The sequence below is a fragment of the Nesoenas mayeri genome, assembly GCF_963082525.1.
Source record: "Nesoenas mayeri genome assembly, chromosome: 5".
NCBI lineage: Eukaryota > Metazoa > Chordata > Aves > Columbiformes > Columbidae > Nesoenas > Nesoenas mayeri.
This window is the reverse complement of record NC_137548.1, coordinates 19,377,621-19,405,396: the sequence shown is the minus strand read 5'-3', so window position 1 is coordinate 19,405,396 and position 27,776 is coordinate 19,377,621. Positions and strand designations below refer to the sequence as shown.

The 27,776-nt window shown below is 37.9% G+C and overlaps 1 protein-coding gene across 1 annotated transcript in view; it reads right to left on the bottom strand.

Moving 5' to 3' along the window:
• Positions 1-20,744, bottom strand: part of PTPN21 (protein tyrosine phosphatase non-receptor type 21) — a gene marked incomplete at both ends in the record, with an annotated part of 36,884 nt that extends 16,140 nt beyond the window's left edge. Inside the window, 7 exons of the mRNA XM_080345195.1 lie at positions 1,818-1,906; positions 2,107-2,194; positions 3,516-3,586; positions 4,034-4,101; positions 6,603-6,700; positions 9,277-9,446; positions 20,565-20,744. Of these exons, the coding sequence (XP_080201321.1) occupies positions 1,818-1,906; positions 2,107-2,194; positions 3,516-3,586; positions 4,034-4,101; positions 6,603-6,700; positions 9,277-9,446; positions 20,565-20,744 (764 nt within the window). The remainder of the gene's footprint in view (positions 1-1,817; positions 1,907-2,106; positions 2,195-3,515; positions 3,587-4,033; positions 4,102-6,602; positions 6,701-9,276; positions 9,447-20,564) is intronic.
• Between the last annotated feature and the right edge of the window lie 7,032 nt (positions 20,745-27,776).

Below are 27,776 nucleotides of genomic sequence, written 5' to 3'. Positions count from 1 at the left end.
GAACTCTCCTGCATATTGACAGATGAGAAAAAGTAGAAGTTAGATTGCAAGAAATATAATACCTTATATTTATTCAGTTTCCTGTTAAATATAAATGTAGCTTGATCCATTAGTATTATGTTAGTATAAATGAAGTCTATATTGTTGATATATTAAAAGAATATTCTGCAGTGCATAAACACACGGAAAAAGCATGATCTAGAGACAAGATTCTCTCTACAAGTATTTATGCTACTTCCATTTTCATTATATAGATGTGGCTGATAGCGTGTCCTATAGCTACTTCACCATCATACGCATGAGGCAGAGAAACAACGTCACCAGTGTGATGTAGAAGAAAGATCTCTGAAATTTAAGGTCTTAGTTCACTGGCATTTATGGATGCAGTTACAAAATTACTTGAACCGATATGAACATTACACAGCCTTTGTAATTTGTATGCATGGGTCATCTGCCTATCCTTTTTTGCCACCCAAAGACCACAATGTATCTATCCCTGGTAGAACTGCCCATAGTCATGCAACAAATAAGCAATAGAGCAGAAACTGGATACTGGACTTGGAATACAAATACCTTCTGATGCCCTCCAATGTGCAACTTTTTCCTTATGTTTACAAGACTGCATCCACAATTCTTTGGGTCTCAATATTAAATATTTCCAAACACTTCTGATTTTAAAAAGGAACTTTGGTTTTCAAACAGCTGGAACCATGATATAGCAAAAAAATAACATGCATAAAGTCACTCACGCTATCTTAAGGAGTAACTCTCTAACAGATAAAAAGACATTTTGCCTTATGCGAAATGCACAGACAAAGATTTTTTCCTCTCCCTTACATGCTTGGAAAGTTGCTTCATTCTGCAAGAAAGCAGAGTGGGGCACTTGTACCACTCTACACAGTTAAAAAGAATTTGTCATCAGCTTTCCTGTCAGCAGCAGAAATAGAGATTTTTGTGAAGGACAGTTAACGGTACTGAATTTAAAAATTCTATTAAACGAAACCACTAAGAGAAAGAACCACAGTTGCTACTTTCTCTAAGCCCAGAAATTCACCACAAGTTTCAGTAACTGTTGGTGTTGGGCCATACAATTTCAAGACTTAATATTCAGGCCAAAATTCAATGCTAGAAGATTAAAGTTCACTAAGAATAAAGCCTTTCTTGCTCTAGCAATAAATACAGACTACTAAGATTAATTTTAAAAAAAATCTTTATTTGTATTTTTTGAAATTTATTCCAAATTCTGTCTGAAGATGCCAGAGAAACCCCTCTTGAAGTCAGTAGGAACCAGGACATTTCACATAAAGACTGAATTTTAACTGTTAAGCGAGTTGCAGACACACCTATGTCTACAATTCAACCATCAGAACATTAAATAATAAACTAAAAAAATGTATAAATCAAAAATAATGAAACAAGTGTTATCATGTGACTCTCCTCTATTTCTTTTATATGTAATATACAAAAGGAACTCATGGATAATTTTATAATTGAATATTTCTAAGTAAATTGATGTGCCCATTTCAGGACTGAAGGTGTTCTATGTGCAGAGAAATGCTACATTTTTGACTCACTAAATGTTTTGTAACAGTATATTAAATGCTCACCACTTAGAATTAATCTGGCTTTAAAAGGATTCATCTTGCAGTCAATACATTGAAAAATTCCCATGGTATTCACTGTAGCATGACTACTACAAGTATGTTCAGGCTTATCAAAAGAATAAATACACGATACCTAACAGTCATTCCTGCTAGCGAGGAACACACAAAAAATGTGAAGTGCGCAAAGATATTTTAAGAAAGAACAATACTAACCTAAATACAACGGGAGGACGACCATTTTTGTGTTTGACAAAGATACCATCAAGACATGCTCCAATGAATATGTCACTTCCTTGGCTGTCCTGTAAAAAGTTGCAAAAAATTATGCAAATACAGAAAAAAGTCTTTGAAAGCAAAGTTACATAAGCAGCAATTACTTTTACAATTCTAGGGGAGAAAAAGGGTGGTGTGGTTTGGGGGTTTTATTTATTTTTGGCAGGAAGGAACCCTTTTTACATAGGGGAAATAGAGGAACTGAGACAAAGATCAAAGCCCTGTTTACCTTTGCAGGATAGGTCTCTTCACCATAGCCCTCCATTCTCTCTACTTCTTGCATATATAACATTTCTGCATCAGGAGGAATAAGGCCTCTACAAATGAAAACAATGATCACATAGCACTGTCAGTAAGAAAAAAGCATCTTTGTTTTACTCTGACTGACACTGTCAAAGCTTGAAAAGCAACCAAAGACATCCAGACAACCATCAGATCATGCTGTTTTCATCAGTATCAATGGCTGATAAATTTGTCTCAGCCTTCATACTTGGATTCTAGTAACTTCTTTCTCTCAGGCATCTCTCAGGATAAACAGCAACAAAGACCAGTTAAAATAATAATGTCTGCTAATGGCAGCCAGTCATCACATCCTTCTTCATATCCACCTTTGTCACCCTATTTTCTCACTCTATCAGAATTATTATTCTGGCACACATGTTCAAGACCTGAATTTGTCCTATTGCAGTACGCATGTTTAGGACCAATATGAACTTTGACACTTCATATTTCAGGAAAGTGAGGCTCATTTTCTAAATGCTGACAGAGTTTTAACTGTAACAGCTTGAAAACAAGAGAGGGACAAGATCTGTAGGGAAAAGGTTTTTTTTCGTTAGACCAACTGGCAAAGACAGTTTTCTCAGACTTGCAGCAGTGGTACAGGGATTAAAAGTCTGTGCTTCCCTACCTACATGACTTCTCTCGTAAAAGACATTATCTCTATATGCAAAGTCCTGTCATGCTCTTTCTTATGTCTCTCATTACTTTTTTCAATCATCAATCTCTGTTTCTTTACTTTTTCATAATGTCATGAAGATTAAGCTTTCTTTGCTGCTGAACCTTAACTACGCAATCCTGTTATGAAAGTATTTCAAAGATAAATGGATTTGAAACTTTCAAACTGTTGTTTTCAAGCAATAAAAATAATTAGTATTACTCGCATACTCACAAACATTTTTCACTGATTAACTGAGAGAGAACTTAACTTGCCTTTGTCTTGGACTACTGCACCTTGGCTGCCATTTACTGAAGACAATAAGTATTCTAGCACAGTGACTGTCTCCATATTTCTACTGCCCTCAGTATCTGCCAATGTTGTTTATCAAGAAACATCCTTACTGGGGCCACAACTTCATATAAAAAAGTTTCAGAAACATCACATAGGTGAAATCACACTATTTAGTTGTGTCCTGTACTCTTAATTTTCAAGCAGTATCCTGTCATTTATTTTAACTGTCATTCTGTTCTCTTCTCACTTTCATTCAGCAAAAACTTGTAACTTCAGTGCAGATATATCAGTGCAAAACTCATTTAAATGAGAGGTGAAATTAGTTCAACTGTTTCCTGAAATTCCCAAATTCCTGAGCTACTGAAGCAACCACAACAAAATTAAGCAATAAAGAGTTTTAGAAATGTTACCTGTACTTCTGATGTAGCAAGGCAACTTTTTGTGTTGCTTCTTCCAATATTTTTTCTTCTTGTAGCCAACCCTTAATGTAAGATAGCATTTATAGAATGAAATACAAAAAACTCTACAAAATTCAATGGTCACAGTTTTTTTTATACAGACAAATCAACCCTCCACTCTAGTCTTGGAGCTCAGATGCTGTAATACGCACACAAACAAAACCAAAAAGCACACTGTTTTGAAGTGATTTTACTCACTTTCCTATACCAATCACAAACTTCTTTTCTGTGTAATATACAACAAAATCGAAAAAATCTTGCAACAACTTTGCTTCTGTGTAATACGAAGTATCACATCTCATTCCAGTCTCAAATAAAACCTTTACTGCTTTTGACAATCTAGGGAGAAGTAAACTAGATGGATCATGGAGTCTTTAATAATTATTTGCATTTACCGATCTAAAGAAAGATTTAAATATAAATTTATCTATTTAAGAATTTAAATTTCTCAGTCAAAAGAAAGTACTTACCACTGGAAACAAAGCAAATCTTTGTAGAAACTCCTGAGATTCATACTGATCATAGTCTCCAAAATCAGCTAAAAAATAATAAAAAAAAAACTTGGATTCAAACACACTTGTAACAAAATGATTTGATACCCAGTTAACTGGAGCAGGATTTCCAAGTAGCAAATCTCCATCCTGTTGAACTATTATATGAAAGTAAAACAATGGAACAAACTAACCAGCTGTGTTTGTGAAGAGAAAAAGTAAAAACACATCCCATCTTTTTACCTTGTTCAGAAAAAATCGCAACATTCCTTGTGGACAGAGAAGGAGAAGAAATAATAAAACAATTAGAGTGTGGCTGCAAGCTCCTAAGTTCCTCAGGTTTTTATTTGTTTGGTTTTGTTAATCACAGAATGGTGGAGGTTGGAAGGGGCATCTGTGTCTCCCCCCAGTCCCAAGCAGGATCAGCTACAGCCGATTGTCTCGGAGCCTTCTCCAGTCATGTGTGGAATACAGAGGATGGAGACTTTACAGTTTCGCTGGGCAACCTGTAACAGTCTCACCACTCGTACAGCAAAAAACTTCTATTTTGTTCAGATGAAATTTCCTGTGTTGCGATTTGTGAAAAGTCTGGCTCCGTCTTCTTTGCTCCCTCCTGTCAGACACTGAAAGACGTGCAGCTCAGCACCGGCTGACAGCTCGAACCTGCAGCTGGACTCAAATGCTGCTCAGAGCACCTGGGGCACCTGGAGCAGCCTGGGCATCAGCTCCTTCTGCTCCCTGCACCCACACACGCAGCAAGGGCACCCAGAAACCGTCCTGGACTCAAGGGCATGCTCAAAAGGGACTTAATGAAAGTTTTGATTTTAATAACAGTTTTGATTTTGCGTCATGACAAAGAGCATCCCAAAGAATTTGCCTCTTTTTCTGTTTCCAGGTAAAAACTGGCCAAAGTTTCAAAGAGAAATGAAATGGTCTGAACTGGCCAAGTTATGCACCAATCTCAGAGGAGAAACTGTGGAACAGCAGTCTGTACAGAACAGCTGCTCCCAAATACATAAACACAATTCCCAAGTGTACAGAACCTATTTACATTACCACATATTCTTGTCCATAGTAGTATAATTTTAGAGACATTTAGGAACAAAATTTGTATTAAGCATTGACAATTAATACGCAAGTTATTTATGATGAAAGGGGAGAGCTTGTGACACACTATACCGCCACAGCACTTGAGATAAAGCAGTTTTTGGAATTAGCCTATTGCAATTATTTCAAATGCAGATCATTCTTGAAACCAGTTCATTCAAAACAGCAAACAACTGCTTCTGTTTGTTCCCAGCTAAAATTAACTAACCTACCTGGTATAAGCTACTTCAGTCATCAGAGCACATTAATTTAGAACCTGCATTTTTTCTGAGTTGTTTTTTCACTGTGTTATCAACACATACAGTTTCTCTCTTACACAAGACTGAAAATGGAATGTGAAAGCTAAAAGGATAAATATTTTCCATCTGGAAAGAGGATTATATTGGAAGATTTCTATAAACAACTGACTGAGCAGAGAGAAATTTACACTGTCCAAAGACACGAAAATAACAAAGCACGATTTTTTCAGTTGAAGAGCATTAAATCCTGGCTTGGATTAAACAGATTCACTGTTATATAAACAAGGCACTAATATAATTCAACCTACTTCACTGGTAACCACATTTTCAAAAAGCATAATCATCATCTTTAACATGATGCTATCAACAGACATAATTAAAAAAAAAAAAAAGTTTTATCTACTGCTAATGATTTTTTTAGTCCCTTTCGCTTTTGGCAGATTTACAATTCCTGTTAGATATACTAGAGTGGCATTCCCTGTGAAGCAATCTATAAACATGCTAAACAAAGCTGTTGCCTTTAAAAAACTTTCAGAGATTTAAGATCAAACAAGCACGTTAGCAGGGAACACCAGGCCTGATCAGTGCAGACAGACATAGGATTGGTGGTTCTGTGGTGTATATTCTACCCCATGTGATCCCAGCTAGAAAAAACAAAGAAGTCATTTTCATGTGGGCATCACAGAACTGGGTCTTTGGGATTTTTGAACACAGGAATTTATAACAGACTTGCCTGATAACTTGAAATAATTTTAGGTGTTAGGATATTTGGGAGAAAAAGTGGACAAACAACTACTACTGTATATTCAAATTTGCTTATTCATTAAAACATGTCTCTCTTGTTTATGGTGTCAGAAAACAGTCTTAATTAACAGAAACAGATGAAAGGTCTGTCAATGTAAGCAGATGACTAAAGCCTTTGCCACAAAGTGACTTCGATGTCTAATTCAAACTCAACTCCTGAAAATATATTTGGATACCCAGGTACATCTCTGAGGACTGCACCAAAATACTAGCAAGTTCAGGGCCACTGACCCGACTGTTCCCCCTCCTCAGCATATGTGACGAAGTTGTAAGGAGCAAGCCTTTCATAACTTACTGAATGGAGTCTTCGAACAATAAACAGAAAACATGTGATAGAAAAATATGTCACCAAAGTTTCTAATTCAACATTAGCTAATTGGCACAATTGCATTACTTACCCTGAACAGCTAAACCAGCCAGATGTATTGCTTGTTCCAGTGTGCAAGGAATGTTGCCCTCCAAGATATCTTTCTTCAATTGCAAATAATACTGATACCTACACGGGAAAAAAAGTTAACATGGGCTTCTTAATTTAAAGAGAGTGAAGATGAATATGCTGGCATTTCCTATTCCTCCCTGCATTCCCCAGTGTGTGAGTAGAGTAGTCTTCCTCATCATTCAGACCCATTATTTCATGGTCTTTGTTAACTGCTCCCTCAGCTTTCACGTATCACTTCAGGATCAAGTACTACTACTTCTTAAAGAATATCCACAATTTCTACCTATTACTATACCCTTCTAATTTTTTTTTACCTCTTCCTTAATATTTTTATTATCTCCTCTTTACAATGTTCAATACACTGCTGCTGTATTGCTGCATTCTCTTGCAACAGATCTAAAATTGCACATCCCTTCAATCACAATAGTGACCTTCATTTCTGCATTATGACTTCTGAGTACATTTTGTTCTCACTTTCAAAACACCATTTCTTTTCCTTTAATCTGACATTTTCCTGGTTCATCTCTTGTATATGCAACCACTACTGGCTGTACCGTTTGTCTGCAGTCTGAACCACTATTTTCTTGCATTCTTCTGCCCCTTTCAGTCATCTATGGAACATCCTGTCTTGAGCCCAAAACACCTCAAAACTCAAAAATATCATTATAATTACACAGACTTTACAAAGAAGGATATTTGTCTTCTAAAAGCCTAGTTTTAAAGGCTTCTTAACTTCCTCATATTGCACATTAACTCTTGTGAAGTAAGGCTTTATTACTCAGAACATGGAAATGTGCTGCAACTCATTCAGTGATTAGAAAGGTCTGATGAACTCTGCACAAATTTTCATCAGTCTAAAAGACTGCTCTCTTCCCTTACTATGTAATGTCCTAAGAAATTAAATACAGTGCCATTTTATAAATATTTTTTAGACTCTTTCTGGATCCTACTACAAAAAAAAGCAGTATGCCACTAGGACAGCTGGGACTAAACCCAGGCCTTAAAAAAAGAAAAATGAAAGAGCCACCACATATTAAAGCCTTTGGGGAAATAAATCTCCCCAGTCAAACAGTAGAACATAAGCTCTTTCCATAGAACTTCTAGTAAAAGTAAACATATAGATGAAGAATTTTCATACTACCTCGTGATACTGCAAGTACCATCTCCTTTGTCTATGACATTTCCATTTCGTGGTATACATTAAACATATAATTTGCTTAAACATGCTCAATCTCATTTATATTGAAAAGGCATGAAAAATTCCACAGATTTCTGAAACTAATCCAGACTTTCACTATCATACATCAAAGCAAGTACTGTCTTCTAGAACTTGAGTATAAATGTTGTCACGTAAATTCCTGCCTTCTATGTGGCAGCACACTGCAAAATTGCTGTTAAAACTCCGGCATAAACACCATATTCTTTAAATAAATGCCAGAGAAGAATGTTAAAGGTTTTTCAGGCAATTCAGCTATTCAGTGCAACACCATGACATTTATCTTACTCTAATGCATCCTATTACATCAACTGGCACAGAATCTGAACAGAAGATTGGGAGAAGGGAAAAGGGAAAAAGGACCACTAGAATGACTTTTTAAGCCAGTGAAATTGCTGCTAAAAAGCCCCAAGCTTCAGAGTTTTCAGAAAGAAAATAACTTTAGAGAAATTATACATAAACCAAAAACTAAAGCTGCCAAGCATTGAGCAACACATTACAGCACCAGTGACTGCACCAAGAGGCCCATTTCCCCGACAACCTTTCACACCACAATTTATGTGAAAGGTGTCTGGCAACGTATATAAAAACACAGATACTGGCACAGTATATAAAGACAATTTCATGTAACCACAGAATAAAGGAAGCTCAAAGGACCTCTGAGCAATTATGTGGCTCAACTCCATACTCAAAGCACAGCCAACTTGAAGTTACCAGCTTAAATGGGTTAACTAATGCAAGCACATATTTCTGAAGTAACAAATATATGCTTGTAATCCAGTTACTGGTTTTGTACTCATTTGCCTGTTAAAAATAATAATTAAATCAGAACAACTATATACATTAAGACACTAGGAGTCAATGTATAGGCCCATAGGAATAACTGGCTAGTATATGTGCTCAATTTTACTTTTCCCCTGCAGTCAGCACCCCTTGTGTGTTGTTCCCCTAATTCACATCACAATTCATGTCCATCTTCATTGCCCAGTGATACACAGAAAATCACAAGCTGAAACACAGCCTGTAGTTGCTGATGTATTGTACTGAAAGTACAGAAAGTCCTGAAAGCAAAATAAAGGAAAGCACAGCTCAACAAAATCTGCATGTGCTTTGTGAAGGATGGACGTCCCTGAAAGCAACATATGGTTCTTCAAAGCAAAAGAAGAGACAAACGTGTGACCATGCAAGTATGCCTGTTATTGAAAAGAGGTTTGAACAGATTCCCAAGATCACCAAAAAGTTAGTTGTTTGCTTAGTTTATCACATATCTTAAATATTCAAAAGCAAAAGAAATACACAGTTTGAACATAAATTCTACCTAAAGTAGCAGTGGAAGAGGGGAAACCAGACAATTCTAAATAAACCATACATTTCAGAATGCTGAAAGCGAAGTCATAGGCACATGTATGAAGTTCACCTGGTAATTTCCTGCTGAAGCTGAGAAACCGTAGGCACATAGAACACTACTCCAAAGTACACAGTTGGCTCCAAGGCATATTTGTCCAGCTGCTTTTTCAGAGGCTTGTCCAAATCTACCCATCTGCGCTGATTCTGCTTATTATAATACCACAGACTGAAATATGTAATCTGAAAAAGAGGCATTTAAATGATGAGAAAAAGTTAATATTGTAATATTGGATAAAATATATTATATGAAAGACCTGCTACTTAGAAATAAAGGTTTTAAAACACTAAGGTTATGGGTTATTGAAAACTTAGAGAACAGAAGAGAACTTTTAATATCAAAAGCAGGCATTACTTCCAGATAAATAATCCACATACATAAGGTTCCTCAACTAAAACAGTACCAAACCTACTCTTGATTTGCAAACAGTCCCTGTCCATGTTGTGGCAACTCACACACATTTCTGTGCAACAGGAAAACTAAGGAAAGTGGGGAAGGCAAATAGAAAATGACACTGGGCAGCAGGAACACCAAGTATGGCTTCTCCGGGCAACGGGCAGGCAGGTTCACAGGGGATGCTGAGGGACAAAAGAGCACAGGACAGCTGGGCAACCCAAGCCAAGCTCATTAAAGCGCACATATGGCTCATCCCAGCAGCAAGAACAGGAGCCAGTACAACCACAAGCGACCTTGCCTGAGCAGGCAACTCCTGACCAAGCCAAAATACAAACCCCAGTGTGCACTGAACAGATCACCCCAAGGGGCTGAGGGTTGTCCATCCCAAGAATGTCAAAATGCCACTGGATACATCTTGAGCAACACAATATCACTTTGATTAGATCACCTCTGAGAAAGAGTTTGGACCAGAATATTTTTCTGTCACTCCACAGTATAGTTCTAAATCCACACCACAGAGCCAATTGTTCAAACTTAAATTTCTCCACTACATTTAAACTTATTAAAATCCACTCCTGCAGGACTTATTCAGTTCTGGGCCAACAAACAGATGTGGAGTGAAAAAGTATTCATGTCATTATCATACCCAAACTAGAAATCATAATTGCATGGTTTTTAACTGAGGAGGGAGATAAGGGAATGTTACAAACTACCTCTGTACACATGTACATGGAAATTCTTCAAGTCCTTGCTACATACACATTATTGTATGTAGAAATGGTAGAAATACCAACAGCTTTAATCCAACACTTTTCTTTATATATTCTCAGATGTTTTAAACTTACACAAAATAAAACCACTAAGGATCAAGTTTTACAAAAGAAAGAACTATTTATCATAATGATTTTTTTCACTAATTTCTGTGAATTAGATTTGGAAAAATTGTCTACCTAGCAAACAAAGTATTTACAGTTGTTTTCTTAGAAGCTCCTGCACTTGGATACTTTGGAGCAGAGATTTGAAATTCATTGGCGAGCAACATCTGGTAGTAGAGAAAGGCCACTTTGGTACTTTTCTGTGAAAACTGACCTGTATATACATCTGAAAATTCACATATATACTTCTTAGTTTGTATTCTAAAGAGGATGAAGAGTCTACCTTGATGGGATTCTGGCTGCCCTTACAGTTCCAACAGGCTGACCACACGTCACGACCACAGCCCGCATCAGTGTGCTGCGCTTCAGACTGCACTGATAGCACTGGAGTCAATGCTCCCTATCAGCACAGAACAGCAAGTAACTTGGGGCACATTAAATTAATAATACCTTCTATGCCATAAAAGCATTTTCTCTAGGAAATTTGCAAAACTGGGAAATTAGAGACAATTCTAGGGTATAATGTTCCTTTGATGTTGCATACTGGCAAAATGTATTTCTTTGCCCCTCTCTAAAGTAGCATCAACATGGATTTCAGTGATTGTTGGTGGATTTTTGGTGATGGTCTTTTCTCCCATTGTTAAAAAAAAAAAAAAATCCAAAACCTCCAAATTAAAATTATTGTTACCATGTAATCGCAAAATCAGTATTCAGAAGATAAAAGAAAATGTTAAGATAAAGTCTGTCCATTTAAACCTTAACTGAGATCCTTTCTGCAAACTAAGATAACGCTGGTCCTATTTGATCAAAAGGTAGGCTGTAATGCAAAAATTAAATTGAATTAAAACTGTTCATAGAAGAAAAAAAGCAGGTTTTTTGTATAGCAGAAGATATCTGGAGGGAAAGTAGAATGCTGACATATGCAAAATAGTTTCATAGTTCGGAAAGTTTAAAAATCACCACAGAGAAACAGACTGTGTTCCTACATCACAAACACAGTTCTCTTGTAAACTGAATCTTCAAGCCCAAATTTTTCACAGGTGGACACTGTGTTCTTCACTTCTGAATTCTGAAAACCAAGAACCAAATTTAAGAAGTCATAAGGCCAAAGAAAATATGGCTTTGAATACAAACACTATAAACAACACCATTTTCTAAATTTCTAAGTCCAGGCACAGTTTGCTTTTACCTTAGGCAACATTTGCTTTTATTTCTGTGCTTCAATCCCCCAACTGTGAGAGAGAGCATGTGGTAACCTCCACTAACCCACGAGGATATTGAGAAGACATTACCTTAAGATTCCATAAGATGTTAAGAATTACAACAGTAGTACCATACAAGCTCCATTAAGAAAGAAATTGTATGTTCACTGCAAAACACACATGGAAAAGGACAAAATGTATCAAATGACTGCTCCTCAATCCTTTGAGCCAACTGAATAAAAGGAATGCCTGTAAAAAGGTGTATTTCTCTTTCATGACAAGACTTTTACCACCACGTGCACAGTGACAGGAGCCAAAGTCAGACTGTGATGCTGACATCCCGTCACTTCCAAGCGTTACAAATGTAATGTATACATAATGCAAGACGGTAAGTAAACTAGAGGACCAAAAAACGAAAATAACAGTTAAAGTTGAACTATATGCCATGAGCTACTTGATCTCAGTTGCTACGAAGAGCTCAGAAAAGCAAACCCACTGTGCTGGGCCAACCCTCCAGCCCCCAGGCTGGGCACGATCTGAAATGCTGAACCACAACCTGCTGGGGGAGCAGCAGCCAGGGCAGAGACAATAACCAAAGGGTAACAGCTATGGAAGCACTCCAGAAAGGCTGAAAGCCTTCTACAAAAGATACCACAGAAATACTTTTAGAAACAAACTAAAAACGTGTGCAAAAATTTCTAAGCAACTGTCTGAATAACTTTCATCCGCAGCCTTCGTGTATTTAAGCCTCAAAGCAGCACAGACGTGCAACAGAAATGTATGCAGAGAAAGAGCACAAACTTGTGTTAACGCCACAACTGTTTCAAACTCTCTGATGTAATATACATCTGGTTCTACAGCCTGAAGTCCAAACCAGTTGTATAGCCTATTTTTAAGACATGATGATCACTTGCACTGCTGTGTTTCTTTAAATCGCTGACCACTTTTTCTTGCCTACGCATAGAACTGAGTAGTTACTGGCACAACAGACTAAGAAAAATGTTTCCATGTTTTAAAATACTCTCTGGAATCCAGTATATCTTTAAACAAGATTTTTCTGCCACGGTATTTTCCCTTTCAAGCTCCTCCAATCTGGACTATTGAAAATCAAATGGAAAGCCAAGCAAAACACTGTGAACCAAAGCTTGTCTTCTGACTTGTATGCAAACCTTTCACTTGACTTCAAGGGCAGAATTTGATCCTGTGAATTTTCAGAGGAGCCTATGCACTCCAGAATATTCACACTGATTAAAATAGAATCCAATTTTATTCATTGCTAAAACATTTTATTATTAGTAGCTCAGGACAACACCCAGTTCTAAAAAGCACGTTGTGATATAATTCTTAAAATATGTTAAGCTGTTAAGATTAACGCTACTTTAAGGTTCATTTATTTTAGTGGCTTATTAATGGCCAAACCCTTTTGAAGAAAATCAAATAGAAATAAAAAGAACATATGATTTCTGCACAGTTGCTTTCTACCTAGCTGCTTCCTGTCATTGTGGGCAGGAATAGCAAGCATTTTTGCATAAATGTTCAAAAGTTATCAGGAACACAGAAGTACCAAAAGCCCAGTACAGCATTCCAGCTCACAAGTCTGTGGGAGTGACTTCATCCATGAAGTCAACCAGGCTTCCTAAACTAAGCTGAGGAGCTCCCTCAGCTATGAGTGCCACAAAAACTACATTATCGTGGGTGACTATATTCTGTCTTTTGACATGATGTATGATGAGAGTCAGAGAAGTGGGGCTGAGCAGTCCTGAGAAGAGACTAAAGTAAAATCTTACTGTGGGCTTCAGCTGCCTAACAGCAGGGTTTAGAGAAGACAGAGCCAGACTCTTCTTGGAAGTGCTCACTGCAAGTATGAGAAGCACTGGGCACAAGCTGCAATGTGGGAAATTCCAATTAGATCAGAAAAAAATTCACAAGACAACTAGGCAGACACTGGAACATGTAGCCAAAAAAAGGTGTAAAATCTGTATCCTTGGAGGCACTTTAACTCACCCAGGAATCCCTGAGCCACCCACTCCAAACCAGCCTTTTGGAGCAGAGGGCAGGATCGCTCAACCCTCAGAGGTCCCTTCCGACTTAAACTACTATCTGATTCTACATTATTATGGAATTGGTGCTGACAAAGAGAAACAGCTTACTGGGAAATTATTGGCTGTAAATTAAATAACAATTTTTTTTTTTTTTAAAGTGTTATCTGTTACAAACCCATTAAAAACTGATCATAAAATCTTAACATTCTCATCAGTTTCTACATCTATTGAGGATACTTTGCTGTTCCTCATCTGTTTTATAATTTGAAATTGAATCTATGAGATAGTCCTTCCCTGTGTCAACCGCCTGATATTAGTTAGTTACAACTAATTGATGCACTTCATTTTGTTTTCCTTAATATGGATCAACCTCATCTCTAATGTAATTCTGCTTCAGCACTAATCTAAACCTAACTCGTATATATCAGTTGTTTTGATTAGCAGTACACAAAAACATTTTAATATAGAATCTCAGGGTCTATTTTGGTCACAATTTACACTATCTAGAAAATAAATAAAAATGGCAAATGCATATAGCAGATATCAGATGTGTGTTATCTTCTCACCTGAGATTAACAGCATCTATTATGATCCCCAAACATGACTATGCCTTCATTTTTTGCTAATATAAATAAAAAGTTATGTTCCCCAGGATTTTGAGAAAGCACTAGTACTGCCATCTTTACAACAAACAAACATAAATCAATCAAACAAACAAACAAAAAAAACACAACACAAAACCCCTAACATTCTATAGAAAGCTTCAGACTAAAGGGAAAAAAATCAACCAACCAACCACTTTTAGTAGATGGAGGAAGGGAGGACAAATAGACTTTACCACACATTCCCTTGAGGCATAGCAGTGTTCAAAGTTTACTTTTAACTTATGTATTTAATTATATATTTCCCAGCTAATTTCCATATCCTATATTATAAATCTTACAGAGTATCTCACAGGTTACAAATAGACTGGAAAAGAGAACTGTTTTCTGGTTGTTAATACCATGCCCTCTAATTAAAGCAGTTTGCTACCTGCCTCTAGGGCACAGTCACCTGAGGGACCAACATCCGAAAATGTGAGGCAAGACATTTAAAAAAAAAGAAAAAAAGAACCGGGTTTACAGAATAATGCCATCAAAATATATTTTCAGGCTTTTCCTTTTTTACACTGGTACATACAAATAAAACAAGCCATAAGGCTTTCCTGAACAGAGTGCTGAAAACACCTCCTCATTATACAAGGATAAGCTCTGCAGATGGACTTACAAAATCCCAGTTAGCCCAAGGGCTCCACTGCGTCTAGGTTTATTGTATGCTTGGATACAAAACAGCTTCTGCTATCAGGATATCACAGCTTAAACAAGCTGCATGTAGGAGAACGGGGTCAATAATCCTGTACTACGCACGGCTGTCAGATACCAAGTGAAAGCTTTACTCTATCTCCAATATTAAGAACTACAGAAGGAGACAAGAGGCCCTGAAAATTCTCCAGAAACTGAACTCTTTATCACAGCAGTCAAACTCCTCCACACATCTTCCTGCTTTCTAGGGGAGAAAGTATCTGGAGCAGCCTGGACTGGCTGGTGTACAAGATCCAGAGCTTTCTGGAAGTGGTGGAAACAGAAGCCTGTGAGTCTTGCCATGTACCAGTGGGAAGCTGCCGCCTCTACACACCGCCTCCTGCAGAAAAAGGAGGACCGTTGGCTTGCCTCACGAAAATCCCTCCCTTTCCCCACCTTGAAGCTACTCACTTCAGATTACTTCTGCTTAGACTAGTTTTGTTGTTCTAGTGCTGACAAGACCTTCAATTGCAGCTGCAGGAAGGAGTATTTAGCAGAGTAGCGATATGAATATAGAGAAGTCACTCTGAAGTCTTAATTCTTTCCTAATGTAAACTTTTTTTCCCAATATCCCCCACACACAATTATTTTCTCCTAACTACTACAATGTGGGTTTCACAAATGCTATTTAAAAAGCAATTGCCAAGTATTGATTATAGCAAAACAGCAGGTATAGGAAATAAACAAACAAAATCAAAATTTTGCAAAGTAATCTGACATATTCTAATTTATTCAACTTAAAACATTGCACAAATCAGAATACACCGTGTTCTACACCCTTCAAATATTTTGAATAAACAGTCTCTAATAGGCAAGGCAAATTGTACTCATTGGTACATTAGATAAAGGTAAACTGGCTAATTTACAAGCCAAAGAGCAATACCTTTACAGTGCACAGAAGACATATCCCATCAAAACATGTTTTAACCTCACACAGAAACACATCAGTTATCAATTAAAGTGCCCAAGAAATGCAGAATCATACTTTTTGATTGTTTGTTTTTTTACATCATGTTACTTTTTTGCACCACTGTCCAAGGCTCTGAGAAAGATGGACTCACCTGCTTTTGACTCACATCTTACAGAGCGTTGACACTAAAAGAAATGTGAAGAGACTTAAATTCGGATTGCTTTACAATGGGGAAAAGCAAAATTTCAAAGTAGTCTAAAAATGCTAAACAATAAACTAATGCATTTGCTTCAAAAGTAAAGAAAACCTGTCAAAATTTGTATAAAATTATAGAGCAATTCAAAGACATTGTGACAGTGAAAAAATACAATCAGGTGGTACATTCAAATTCTGACCTAATGTTATTTAAAAAGTTTAAGAAATCAGGGGCAAGGCTTCCTAATTACCACTATTGCTTTAATGGAAAAACCTTGATTTTGTGGTGCTCAATGTAATAAGATTAGGTGCTAATTCTATACCTGAATGTACAGCTTTTTTCCTTCAGAAAAAGGAAGAACTACAATAAATGCACTGAGGCAATTACTGATTTTTGGCTGTCTGCTCTGTCCTTCAGTCTATCTTGGCTCCTAACTTACAATTACAGCACACTTATAGTTTATATATGTTTCAGATGGAGTCAAGTTGGTTTTTCAGTGAAGTAGCACCTTTTAAATTGATCATTTTTATATACATTCCTCCATGACAATTTTTCCTAATTTTAAGGAAGATTTGGTTCACAGAAGCAACCATAGCAGTTCACCTATGAGCACTGCTTCTTCTCTTATTTCTCCGAGCATTAGCTAAAATTGCTGTCAGACTTTGATACAAGGCATAAACACAATTATGTTAGTGACATGGCCCAACTTTTAATTCCCAGTCAATATGTTTGCTGATACGTATACATGTAAGAACACGGTTGGAATTGCTCTTATTTTTTATGTATGCAAACCACACATTTAAGAAACAACCACACTGAAATAAAAATATTTTTATGTATTTTCTCCAAACAAGAGGTGATACTTGAATTCAGAGCAAAGTTTCACAGGCACTGCTTCAGAACTTCAAACTTATTCAGGATCCGGATAACCTTGGTTCCTTTTTCCCTAGTCACGTCCAAAACAAACACAGGAACTTGCATATGCACAACACATACTCTCCACAGAGGTTCCCTCCCATTAGTTCTTGTACTTGGGCCCAAATCTCTACCACATATTTTATCTGCAGCTAAGTCAGACTCCGCTTGTACACAGCAGCAGAATTTGCCCCTTCATTCTGGTTTAGAAGTGACATCAGAAAACAGAAATAAAAGATTCAGCAAGAGAGGTAAATCAGTTGTAACATTTCCTGCCAAACATCCTATAGATATCTAGCTGTATCAACTGTTACAAAAAGACATTTCTATATTTCCAAGTATTAAATCCATATACTTATGCCCTAGATGCAAGATGAACAGTGTTGCAGATACTTTTGGAACTAGTTAACAATCAGAGCTCTCAGCAGTTCATCAAAACTTGTAATTCCAGAACGGTTTTCCACAACAAATACAGCTTTTTGCATAAATCAAGTTTGGTTATAGTTCTCTCTCAGGATAAAAGACAGGCTGCATTACAAAGGGTAAGTGACTTATGTTCCTTGTTCCCTTTGGCTTCTTTCCCCAATTTCTCAGTTTGAGAGAGCTGGATAACATAACCATGGCTGAGGAGTCACTTTCTGGGAATACCAGAAGATATTAATCTTAGTTTAATGCATTAATTTCACTTTTCTGTAAAGTCTACCATAGACTAAAAAAATAAAACTGTAAAACAATTCCTAAACCCTAACTTTGTGTCTGTAGTAGTATATAACTTGGAAACTGAGAAGTACTAATTGGAAAAAAATCAAAAGAAAACCAATGTTCAGCCACACAAAGCATAATTTGAAGACTACTTGTTCACATAAGGATGTGTTAAAACAAATATCTTAAAAGATGGCACAGCATTAAAAGTAAGCTGTTCAATTCGCTGCCCGAGTTCAGTAACCGGAGACTACACCAGAGAGAAAAAGACATTTACGAATTTTACTATTCAATGTGTGAAGAGACAGATTCCCCTCATACCTCCTGCAATAAACTGTTTCTAATGTGCATGAGAACCGCACATCATAACTGCGTAGCCCATATACACTAATCCGAAAGGGATGTCTCCATTTTCCTAACTGCTTAAATCCTCAGTATTAAGCAAACAGTCACCCTTTCACATTTGACACTTTGAATTCACAGTCATGCTTTAAGGATGCCTAGTCCATTTACAGTATGCAACATCTTATAGAAAGGACTTAGTATTTTATAGTATCAAGGAATATTGTTTTTGCAGATTTAAACAAAGTCCTGAGCCAATTTTTCTTTCTGAAAACTATCTACTAAGCCAGCACTCAGGAATGACCCAGTATCCACTTGGCAAACCTGACTATTTAAAGGCAGAACAACATTTTTTGAATGCAAGCTCTGGAAAGTAATTTATATCCCTGCTTTCCATTCCTTTTTATTGCGACACATTTTCCTGCCAAAATAATCCATGCAAGAATGCATGACTGAAGGAATCTGCTCAGAGTTCAATAGTGTACTGTCAACTCCCTCAGTCTGATATATGACTCTTAATTGAGGGAATTGCCATCTTTCTCTTTCTTTTTTATTTTTTTTTTAATACTCAGATTTTTAGGAGTAGCTACAAAGAAAGAGATAATGAAGAATATCTGGAAAAAAAACCTTGAATCTCCAATGTGCTTTGACTAGTTCAATAAAAGCTCGCAATCATCGTTCAGGAAGACAGCCTTTGCATTTTGCAAACCAAATATAGTTAAATACTTTACCTTCTGTTGACTTAGCAGTGGCATCTGAAAGTGGATAGATAAAACTGACAAACTCTGTTCATAACATAATAAATGAATTCTAGATATATGACACCTGATGTGTTCTAAGTAAATACTAAGGCTACAAAAGTAGTTAGATTCTCTCTTTGCTAGAAGGAGCAAGATAGAAAAAAGAAAGAACTGAACACACCCAAAAAGAGAAAATCTGGGCAATCTAAAAGAATGCATATTGGGATTGAAAACAACCACAGTAAACAAACACTTAGAAATTAATGGATTCACAACTATTTCATTTGTTTATTATTCTCCAAGCAAAAAGTATTTCTGAAAAAAACCCTGACTGTATATAGTATTTCCTACTGAGAAATCCTGCAGTAATGCACGCTGGATATGGTAATAAATGTTTGCAGGACTGAGTCCTAAATTTATTTGCTCAGTATTTGAGCAAAGTTACAAGCCGTTGCCATTGCTTGACAATGAAAACATAACATTTAAAAAAAAAAATCATAATTCTTAGATAATTATTGTCACAATTACTCTTTTTTTGGTTACCTAATCTAGGGTTTTCATCCTGCATTCGAATCCCATATTCAAAACACCATTATATGGCAGACTACATAACAAAGCAAAAGCATCTTTTTCAGAAAAATGTTAGCAACACTGAACTTTTATTACAAGCTCTCTCTCTCCTGCCTCCCAAAAATGCTGTCACAGTTTAATGACTACAAAATGGACTAAACCTTTTGAGACTCTAGTGGAAAACGTTAGGTTACACAGGATCAAGACAATTCAACTATTGCAATCAAATCCACCTGCATTCAACAAAATTATAAAACAATGACACTGGTTCATACATTGGTAATCTATGTAGATTTCTATGAACAACATTTCACCTCTCAGCATTTCAGAAGTAATTCACTCAATACAGGAGATGTATGAATCATTACTAAATGTGCAGGAGAAGAGTAAATTTCAGTTGCAAAAGGACCTTTCAGAATAGCACGTAGGAATTTTTGGGATAAAAAAAACCAGGTTACACAGATATATACAGATTCAACTAGTGCAAACGATGTTTCCTTATGAGGCCAGCACTCGATCTAAATTACTATATGCTTGCTCCAAGACAGTGTCTGCAAACATGTTTGTGGCATTTGAAAAAGTAATACAAATAGTTGGTCAGTGGTACACTTATCATATTTTGTGCTTTAGGTTCTTTTCACAGCACTAATCCATTAAAAAAAAAAACCACGCACACGAGTAACACCCTCTTTTGTATCCTTAGCTAAAAGTTGTCACAAGTCTTGCAGTAATTCTTAACCACGTTGCCTAGGCAGAAATTTTTTTTTGTTGCTTTATGTGTTTTTTTGAGCAGGATTTTCAGCATTGTCAGGTTTAAAAAAAACAGTCACTTTGTTCATAGCTGTAAGCTTCTATTCACTGCCACTTCTCACATGTCCTCCCCCTTGGGCATTCCCTAGCTCTGTAACATCAGTTTTGCAATTTGGAGCAAGCCAAGGCCCCATCAAGAAGCAACAATAAGAACACAGGATAGCTCCTTCAATAAATAAACTGAATAAATGGTAAGGATTCACCACACAGGTCATGTAGCACGAAACAAAAATCACACCTTTGCTCGGCAGTTCACTTACCTCTCGCAATTCCAGCCTCTGAGCCACAGCTTCCAGACTCTCCTGGCCCGTGCTTTCCACCGACAGCGTGAACTCCACAAACTCATTGTTGAGCAGCTGGATACGAGCCACCAAGCAGCTCTTGCTGGATACCGTGTAACGTCGAGTTCGTTTCAATTTTAACCCAAAAGGTAGAGGCATCTTCTTTTTCCCTCACAGATGGTTACTGATAGAAAGCTACCACCACCGGGACCTCGAGAGGGGGCAAGAAGTTGTCTCCTCTCAAAAGGGAAGGAGCTGTAAAGTCTCCAGAGATCAACCAGCAGCAGCAGTATCCATTAAAGACAAGCAGGTTTTCCACCAAGAGACAGGCAGAAGGGGCATCCACTGGAATCCTAGTAAGGAGCAAAAAGAATAAATACAAGAATCAGAAATACTCTTTACTGAAAGGGGAATGGTAACATGGGAAAAATAACATGTATATTTCTTCTAAATCTAAATAATCAGTCTACTTCTCCAAAATGCAGCACTGTTATGCATTCAAATAATGAAATAAGCACCAGAGTTTCTGGTTTTTCCACAGACAACACCAATCTTTGGCAAGTTGATTTTTTTTATTATTTTTTTTTATACTCGCAAGTGAGTAAAGAGTCTTAATCAAATATGGCTGCAATGTCTTAAAATGAGTATTTCTGAACTGAATCAGTATTTAAATGAAATACTTCTACAAAGTCCGAGTTGCCCTAGGTATTTCTAATACTGAAGAAAGCAATTTTCTTAGAGCAAAACCAGCAATCTGCCTTGTTTTTCAGAGCAGCATGCAGCCTCAGCTGCTATCTGTTAGATTAAACACAAAATCAAGCCCCATAAATGATTAAGGGGAAAAAAAAAAAAAAAAAGAAAGGCAGGAAGGGAGGCACTAAAGCTCACACCTTAGCCATTTCCTACCAGACAATTAAAATCCAATTCCTTTTATTTTCCCTGAATTACAGCTAGCTGTACCATTAATTTTTATGCTAAACTGCTGTATGATGTTTCTGGTTACGCTTTGCCTCACCAAGAGAGTATGTGACCTCTGAAAACCATTTATTTTCTAATTTTTCCGTGAAAAACTTACATAAATCCCAGCCTAAAGGTAGCCACCCATTTCCCCACCTTCTGCAAACACCATCACGCCTCCTCTCCTGTCAACTCCACAACACACAGGCTTTGCCTTTCTCCTCTTTCGAGTGTCACTCTTACTAGCGCTGCTTTTCAGCGGGAGATGCAAAATAGAAACACTGTTTAAACACAGTGGGGTTTTTTTCCTGCAGAAGTACGCGTGTTGAGAGCAGTCACTCCACCGAGGCCGGGCGCTGCGGCTGCCGCTCAAGGGAAAGCGCTTCGCACACGGTGGTAAAACCACCGCCCTCACTGCGGGGCTGAGGCGATGGGTCCCCCGGCCCCGCCAAGCGCCTCCGGGCCCGCCCCGCAGCGCTGCCAGCGTGGGGCTGCGCCGGGACAGCAGCCTCTGGGCGACAGCAGCCCCTGGGCCTCAGCAGCCGCACCAGGCCGGGCCTGAGGGCCGGGCCGGTCGGAGACAGCTCGGCTTCTTCCCATCACTGTCAGCGGCCGCCGGCGTGGGGAGCTCGGCCTGGGCGCCTCTAGTGGCAGCGCCGCACCGCCTGACAGGAAAAAGAAAACACCCACATACTTTTTTTTTTTTTTTTTTTTAGGCTGGTACGTATTAGTAGCACGTTTTAAAAGGCATAATTTGATTTCTGAAGACTCTTAAAATCACCAGACAGGAATAACAGGAGGATATACATTTATTCGAGGTGGGGGAATCAGAAGTAGTCATCTTCCTAGCACACCTGTTTCTACACTCAAAGGCAGAGCTATAAACAAATAGCCACATACTACTTGTACATTTAGATACATATCTAAAGATTTAATGTTATTCAACACAACCACAAAGTCTTTAGGTTGAAAATCTTGTATCAGGCTCCCTTGTAAGCAGCACAGCACCGAAAGGCAGGCACAGCCGGAAAGAGGAGGCAGCTCGGCATTTCTCCTCAGTGACATCTTTGCAACCCCTCTCCAAAGAGTGACCATAAGCATATTTCATGAGCACCTTTCTAGCAATCCTGAGGCAGTCCTACCATCCTACACAATCCTCATGCTCTACAGATACTACCTAAAAATCATTAAAAAAAAACCCTGTCCCAAACAGTAAATAATTTATTTCTGCGTGCAACTGCAGAATAAATGACAACTGATAGCAACAGGTTTCCCTGAAAAATTTAGGGATACGTGGGGACTCCTCACTTTATTACTCACTCTGCACTTTGATCCTCCAAATCCTGCCTCCCCAGAGCAGCACGCAAGGAATGCTCTACAGACAGAAGCTTTTAGTTCCCTGCCTGCTGCCAGCAGAATCTCGCACTGGGTTTATTCCTGGCAGAGAAACTTCTGACTGACTGACCTCAGCTCATGTCCCTGGGGCCTGTTTTCCAACACATTCTCTGTGCACAGTTACACGCTTTCTTTGGTGCTGCGGCAATGAGAAAAACCAACTTCCTCATCTTTTTGAAAGCTGCAGTCAGAAGTTCAGTGCTATTTTAATCTCCATTTTCATGTAGTACCACTGAATATGAAACACCTTCAAACTTTTATGCCACCATCAGGCCCTTGGAAAAGTATTCTATGGGCATGGAAAAAAAAATATTGAAAAAATCACTAACCAGAGGCTGACCTGACATGAAATTTCCAAACCATCTAATACTGACATTAGGCAATCTCAGACTTTCAGTTATTTTGCTGTGCAGACAGGTTGGCAATGCAAGCGCAGGAGAAAGTTTAGAGCGGAATTTTCAGAATGTGCTAGGAGTGCTCTTCAGGTTATAATTTGTTGCTTGCATTTATTGTTTTACTGAACATTTACCTCAACGATTTAATTTTAACTCAGTACATATCTGAGCTAATATCCATTAATTCTGAAACATATTTATAACAAGGAAAACTTAAGTGACTAACTTCCAGTCCATGTCACAAAAGACCAAATTAAAAAAAATACTCCTGACATGTAATAAATATTGTAGAATAAAGGCAAGTTTGATGAATCACACTGAGGTATCATTCAGTAACTTCTACTGCTAGCCATGTGTACTCCCTGCAAACACAGCTGTGCTGTATTTATCCAGCAGCTGTGCATTCTGCAATGTTAGGTGCTCTCATGTTTGCCTTCTGCATTACTTCAAATTCGGATGCATCTGTATTGTTATAAAGCTACTGTAGCAAAAAGGAACTACACAAAGCCAGGAGTTACAAATCCAATTGATGACCTCTGCAATAACAAGCCTTTATTTAGCAAGCCTGGAATTTTCACACAACAGCTAAAAATGTCTTTAGTGGTCAAACTTTGTACATTTATATTTCAACCCAAACAGGTAGTTTCAAAAAGGTTATATTAGAATTTCAGCAACTTGGTCATAACTGACACATTATTATTGAGCACTGTAGTATCTTTTTACTTACACCTCCCACTCCTCCATCAACAATTAGTATTTTTCTTTAGAAAGATTTTTTAAATAGCCTGCATGAATGACAGCATGCAAAATAAAACTGCAATATCTGATGCTGAAAAAGGGTTCCTGTAATTTAAAATGCTTAAAACACATATATTTATTTCAGAAATATTTGGGAAGACAAACAAAACAAAACAAGACAAAAACCAACCACCAAACAAAACCAAACAGAAAGCCCCACTCTCCCCTTGTTTTACCAGTTAATATTTGACATGACTCTTGGACTGAAAGAGCAGCAAGAAGTGCACATCTCAAATCTCCCCTACCTCCAGAAGCACAGTTCTACAGCCTTTACTTTTCAAAAAGTAAATGCTTGAAACTCCCCAGTCTTACAGTAAACAGCAGAGATGATCACCCGCTATTTTTCCACCGTGCCTCCTGTTTTCCCCTTACCTTGTGCAGCGATCCAAAGACACCGAGTCTGCTTTCACATATGTGTAGCCAAAAACACCCCAGAGCACTCCAAGCCTTTTTCTCCCGGAGCCATCTCATCTGTATTCCTCGGGAGCTGACTTACTGTGTTCCTCTTGTCCGAAACAGCTGCTATCTCGGCTAACCCACCTTCTTCTCAGATCACTCATAGTGAAAACATTCCTCACTTCCTGTCTCAAAAAACTTGCTCTGGATATCATTCCACTGGGTGAAGAGCTGGGGGTGGAAGAAAATATTACAACCAAATAAACCTGTGCCAGCCAGCTCTTCAGGCAGCTTTCTCTTTCATGTGACGCTGTGCTGCATGAGCGCAAATTGCGTTCTCGGGAATATTTTCAAATCGCCCGTCTCTCTGTGCCTCTGTGTGTGTGCATTTAATTTCTTTTCCTGGAGGCGTTCCCCTCGCTCTATCCATGCGGAAGGATACGCTGAAAGAATTAAAGCGAAGGCCCGTATGCTTGTAGCCCATTACCTCAGAGAGTTGGAATGCCTGGCAGGGAGAATGTCAGCAATGAACAGCTGCTTCTCTGGCTACAGGGGCGTTACAGAAATAGGGGTTACAACAAATAGCAGGCAATCCTCGCTTTTTTGAATCATATGATCATATATTTTAAGCACTTCCAATTAAGGCAAACCTCTTACCAAAAATTCTGTCGGTCTTATTTTCATGCAGCTTGGAAATATTTTCAAGGTTTAATCTGTATGTGTCATATTAAATGACCTGTGCACATACATTTATGTCTGCAGCTAAAAACAAAAGTCCTTGCAAAGTTTCAGCTGCTGGTAATACACAAACCAAGAAAACACAGACTAAAGACTCATCTTTCAGCCCTTGTAGGGACTTAGATTTCCTAAAGGTGTCAGTAGAAATTTTGCCCGTAATAAAAATTGTCTTACCAGCATTAAATGTATATCAATTAAGTAATATTTAGTGTTTAACCAATGCAAACATCCTATAAGGGGCTGTACTCCAGTCCCACAAATATATGGAGACCTCTGTGTGTGTATGTTTGCACGTGTGTGAAATCAGAAATCATATGCAATTTGGAATTTTATGGCTCTCCACATTGTGTGAGCAAGGCTAAAGTATATACAAACTTGAAACGGGTCAGTGATGAGGAACAAGGTAAAGTGCGTGTGTGAACACTGACTCATAAGGGCAAAACTTAGAAAGTGTTTAAGTAATGTAAAGCACACAAACATGCTACTGTCTGAGCAGGTCTAACCTGCAGATCTACTACGCAAATAGCACGTTACTCAGGAGATCACTAATCTCAGCTGAAATATGTAGGTAATTTCGTACTATGCTGAACTCTTCCGAGTTATTTCTTAGACACAATGGTCTTTCCTCAGATCAGCGGAATATCCCTTTTTTTTCCCCTCTGTATATCAACCATAGTTACGATGAGAAGTCCATAAACCAAAAAAAAGAACTAATCCAAGGGAATTTTATATAAAGGAAAATAAAATAACTTTGAACTAACCTAAATGAATACCCTTTTGTAATGATATCTGCTGCGGGCCAGAACTACGGTTACTCGCCAGAGAAAACGGACTGATACAGCACATGACAAATTCAAGCCATGGAAATTCAGGGTAATAGCGGCAACACCTCCTATTCCTAGACAATTCATACTGGAAACAAAGTCTCAATTCTCTTATCTGTCACATTTCCTATTCTAAATCTTGATCACACCCATTTCCTGCCTTATTCCCTGCCTAGAAGTTACTGCATTTATTAGAAGTTTCTTATTTTCCATAGTTAGTCCTTGCTGCATTTTCTTTCTTTGCATTTAAACACAACACCTCATCTTAAAAGAGACAGCTTGGACATTGTCAATATGCTCCTCTGCAGCCCACATTTTCTCCTTTTGAAGGTCATCAAACTTTTATTCCTGAATTATTTTTTCTATTTTCTGTCGTATCCTAACTTTGTGGTTTTCTGCACTTTCTCCTTTTTGCCCTATCTCATTTTTTGCCTTATCAGCTCTCCGTTACCTGCTTTGCTCCAACTATCAACTCTAATAAAAAGGAGAAAGAGACAACGGAGTCCAGGAACATGTGATGAACTCTGATAAAATCACATCAATAAGACATGGAGTGATTGCCCCAGGGCATTATTCTGTACTTGTGCTTTTCCTCTTTAATCCCTGGTCAGCACTCACGACATGCATGGATAGAAATGCCTGCATCTTTTACTGTACTCTTTACTCTCTTATTGAAGATTATGGGACGAAAAGACTAATATCCTACAGCTGAATGTTGCAGCCATTGTTCTGTAAATACAAAAAAAAAAAAAAGGTTTTGCCTATTAGGTTGAATTCTGCCTGCCCATAGTGGAACAGGGATAAAGCTTTTTTGCTCTTATCCACATCTTCCCTTCTGGAACAGGGTGGTGGTGTTTTTTTTTTCCATCCTGGTCCAAATACGTGATTGCAGTTGACTATGTCAGCCAACAGGGTGAAGGCTGACGCCCGTATGCGCCTTGTTCTGATTCTGGGAACTCTGTCCAGCACCAGGTCTTTGCACTGACTAATGGTAAGACAGAAAGTTGGAAGTGAGCCACAGAGGAAGCAGAATCAGTCACCCTCCGGGCACACAAGTGGTACGCATGGATGTACCGCTCAGTCTACTGAAGAGCTATCCATTTGTAACAAAAACACAGGCAGGACAATCCAGAAACTACTAGTTAAAGGGGCATTCCCAGGATGCTGAAACAATGGAGAAGTCATGTGGAAAAATATCTTGATTTACTCACTAGCCATGCAAGATAGTGACTTCATGAACTGAAAAGTCAGAATATCTCTGATTCTACATATGACTATTAAAGCTGTTCTCTGGCCGAATTCACTTTATTCATCACTTCTGTGTTTTGCCTCTGTATCTGAAGCCTCCCTGTTTTTTCACCATTGCATTTCTTATTTGTGCAAAAGCAAGAGAGAGATGGGTCTTTATGCATCGTTACCTGCTTCTTGGTAGTGGAGAGAATGGAAGGTGCTAGAAAAATAAGCATACAGTATGTCTGTTACATGCTTGAACCCTGAAATTTCATGGTTTCAAGATTCATTTTTACTTATAAGACACTGTAAAATGTTGAACCATGTTCTACTAAATAACTAAGTAAGTTTATAGAATTTTCCTATTAGAAGAAAACAGGCAGTTTTCCTACACGTAATGCAGTGCTGAACTTGAAGCAATGAGCTCCTGTTGTTATTCACAAAGGATATATTTTCTT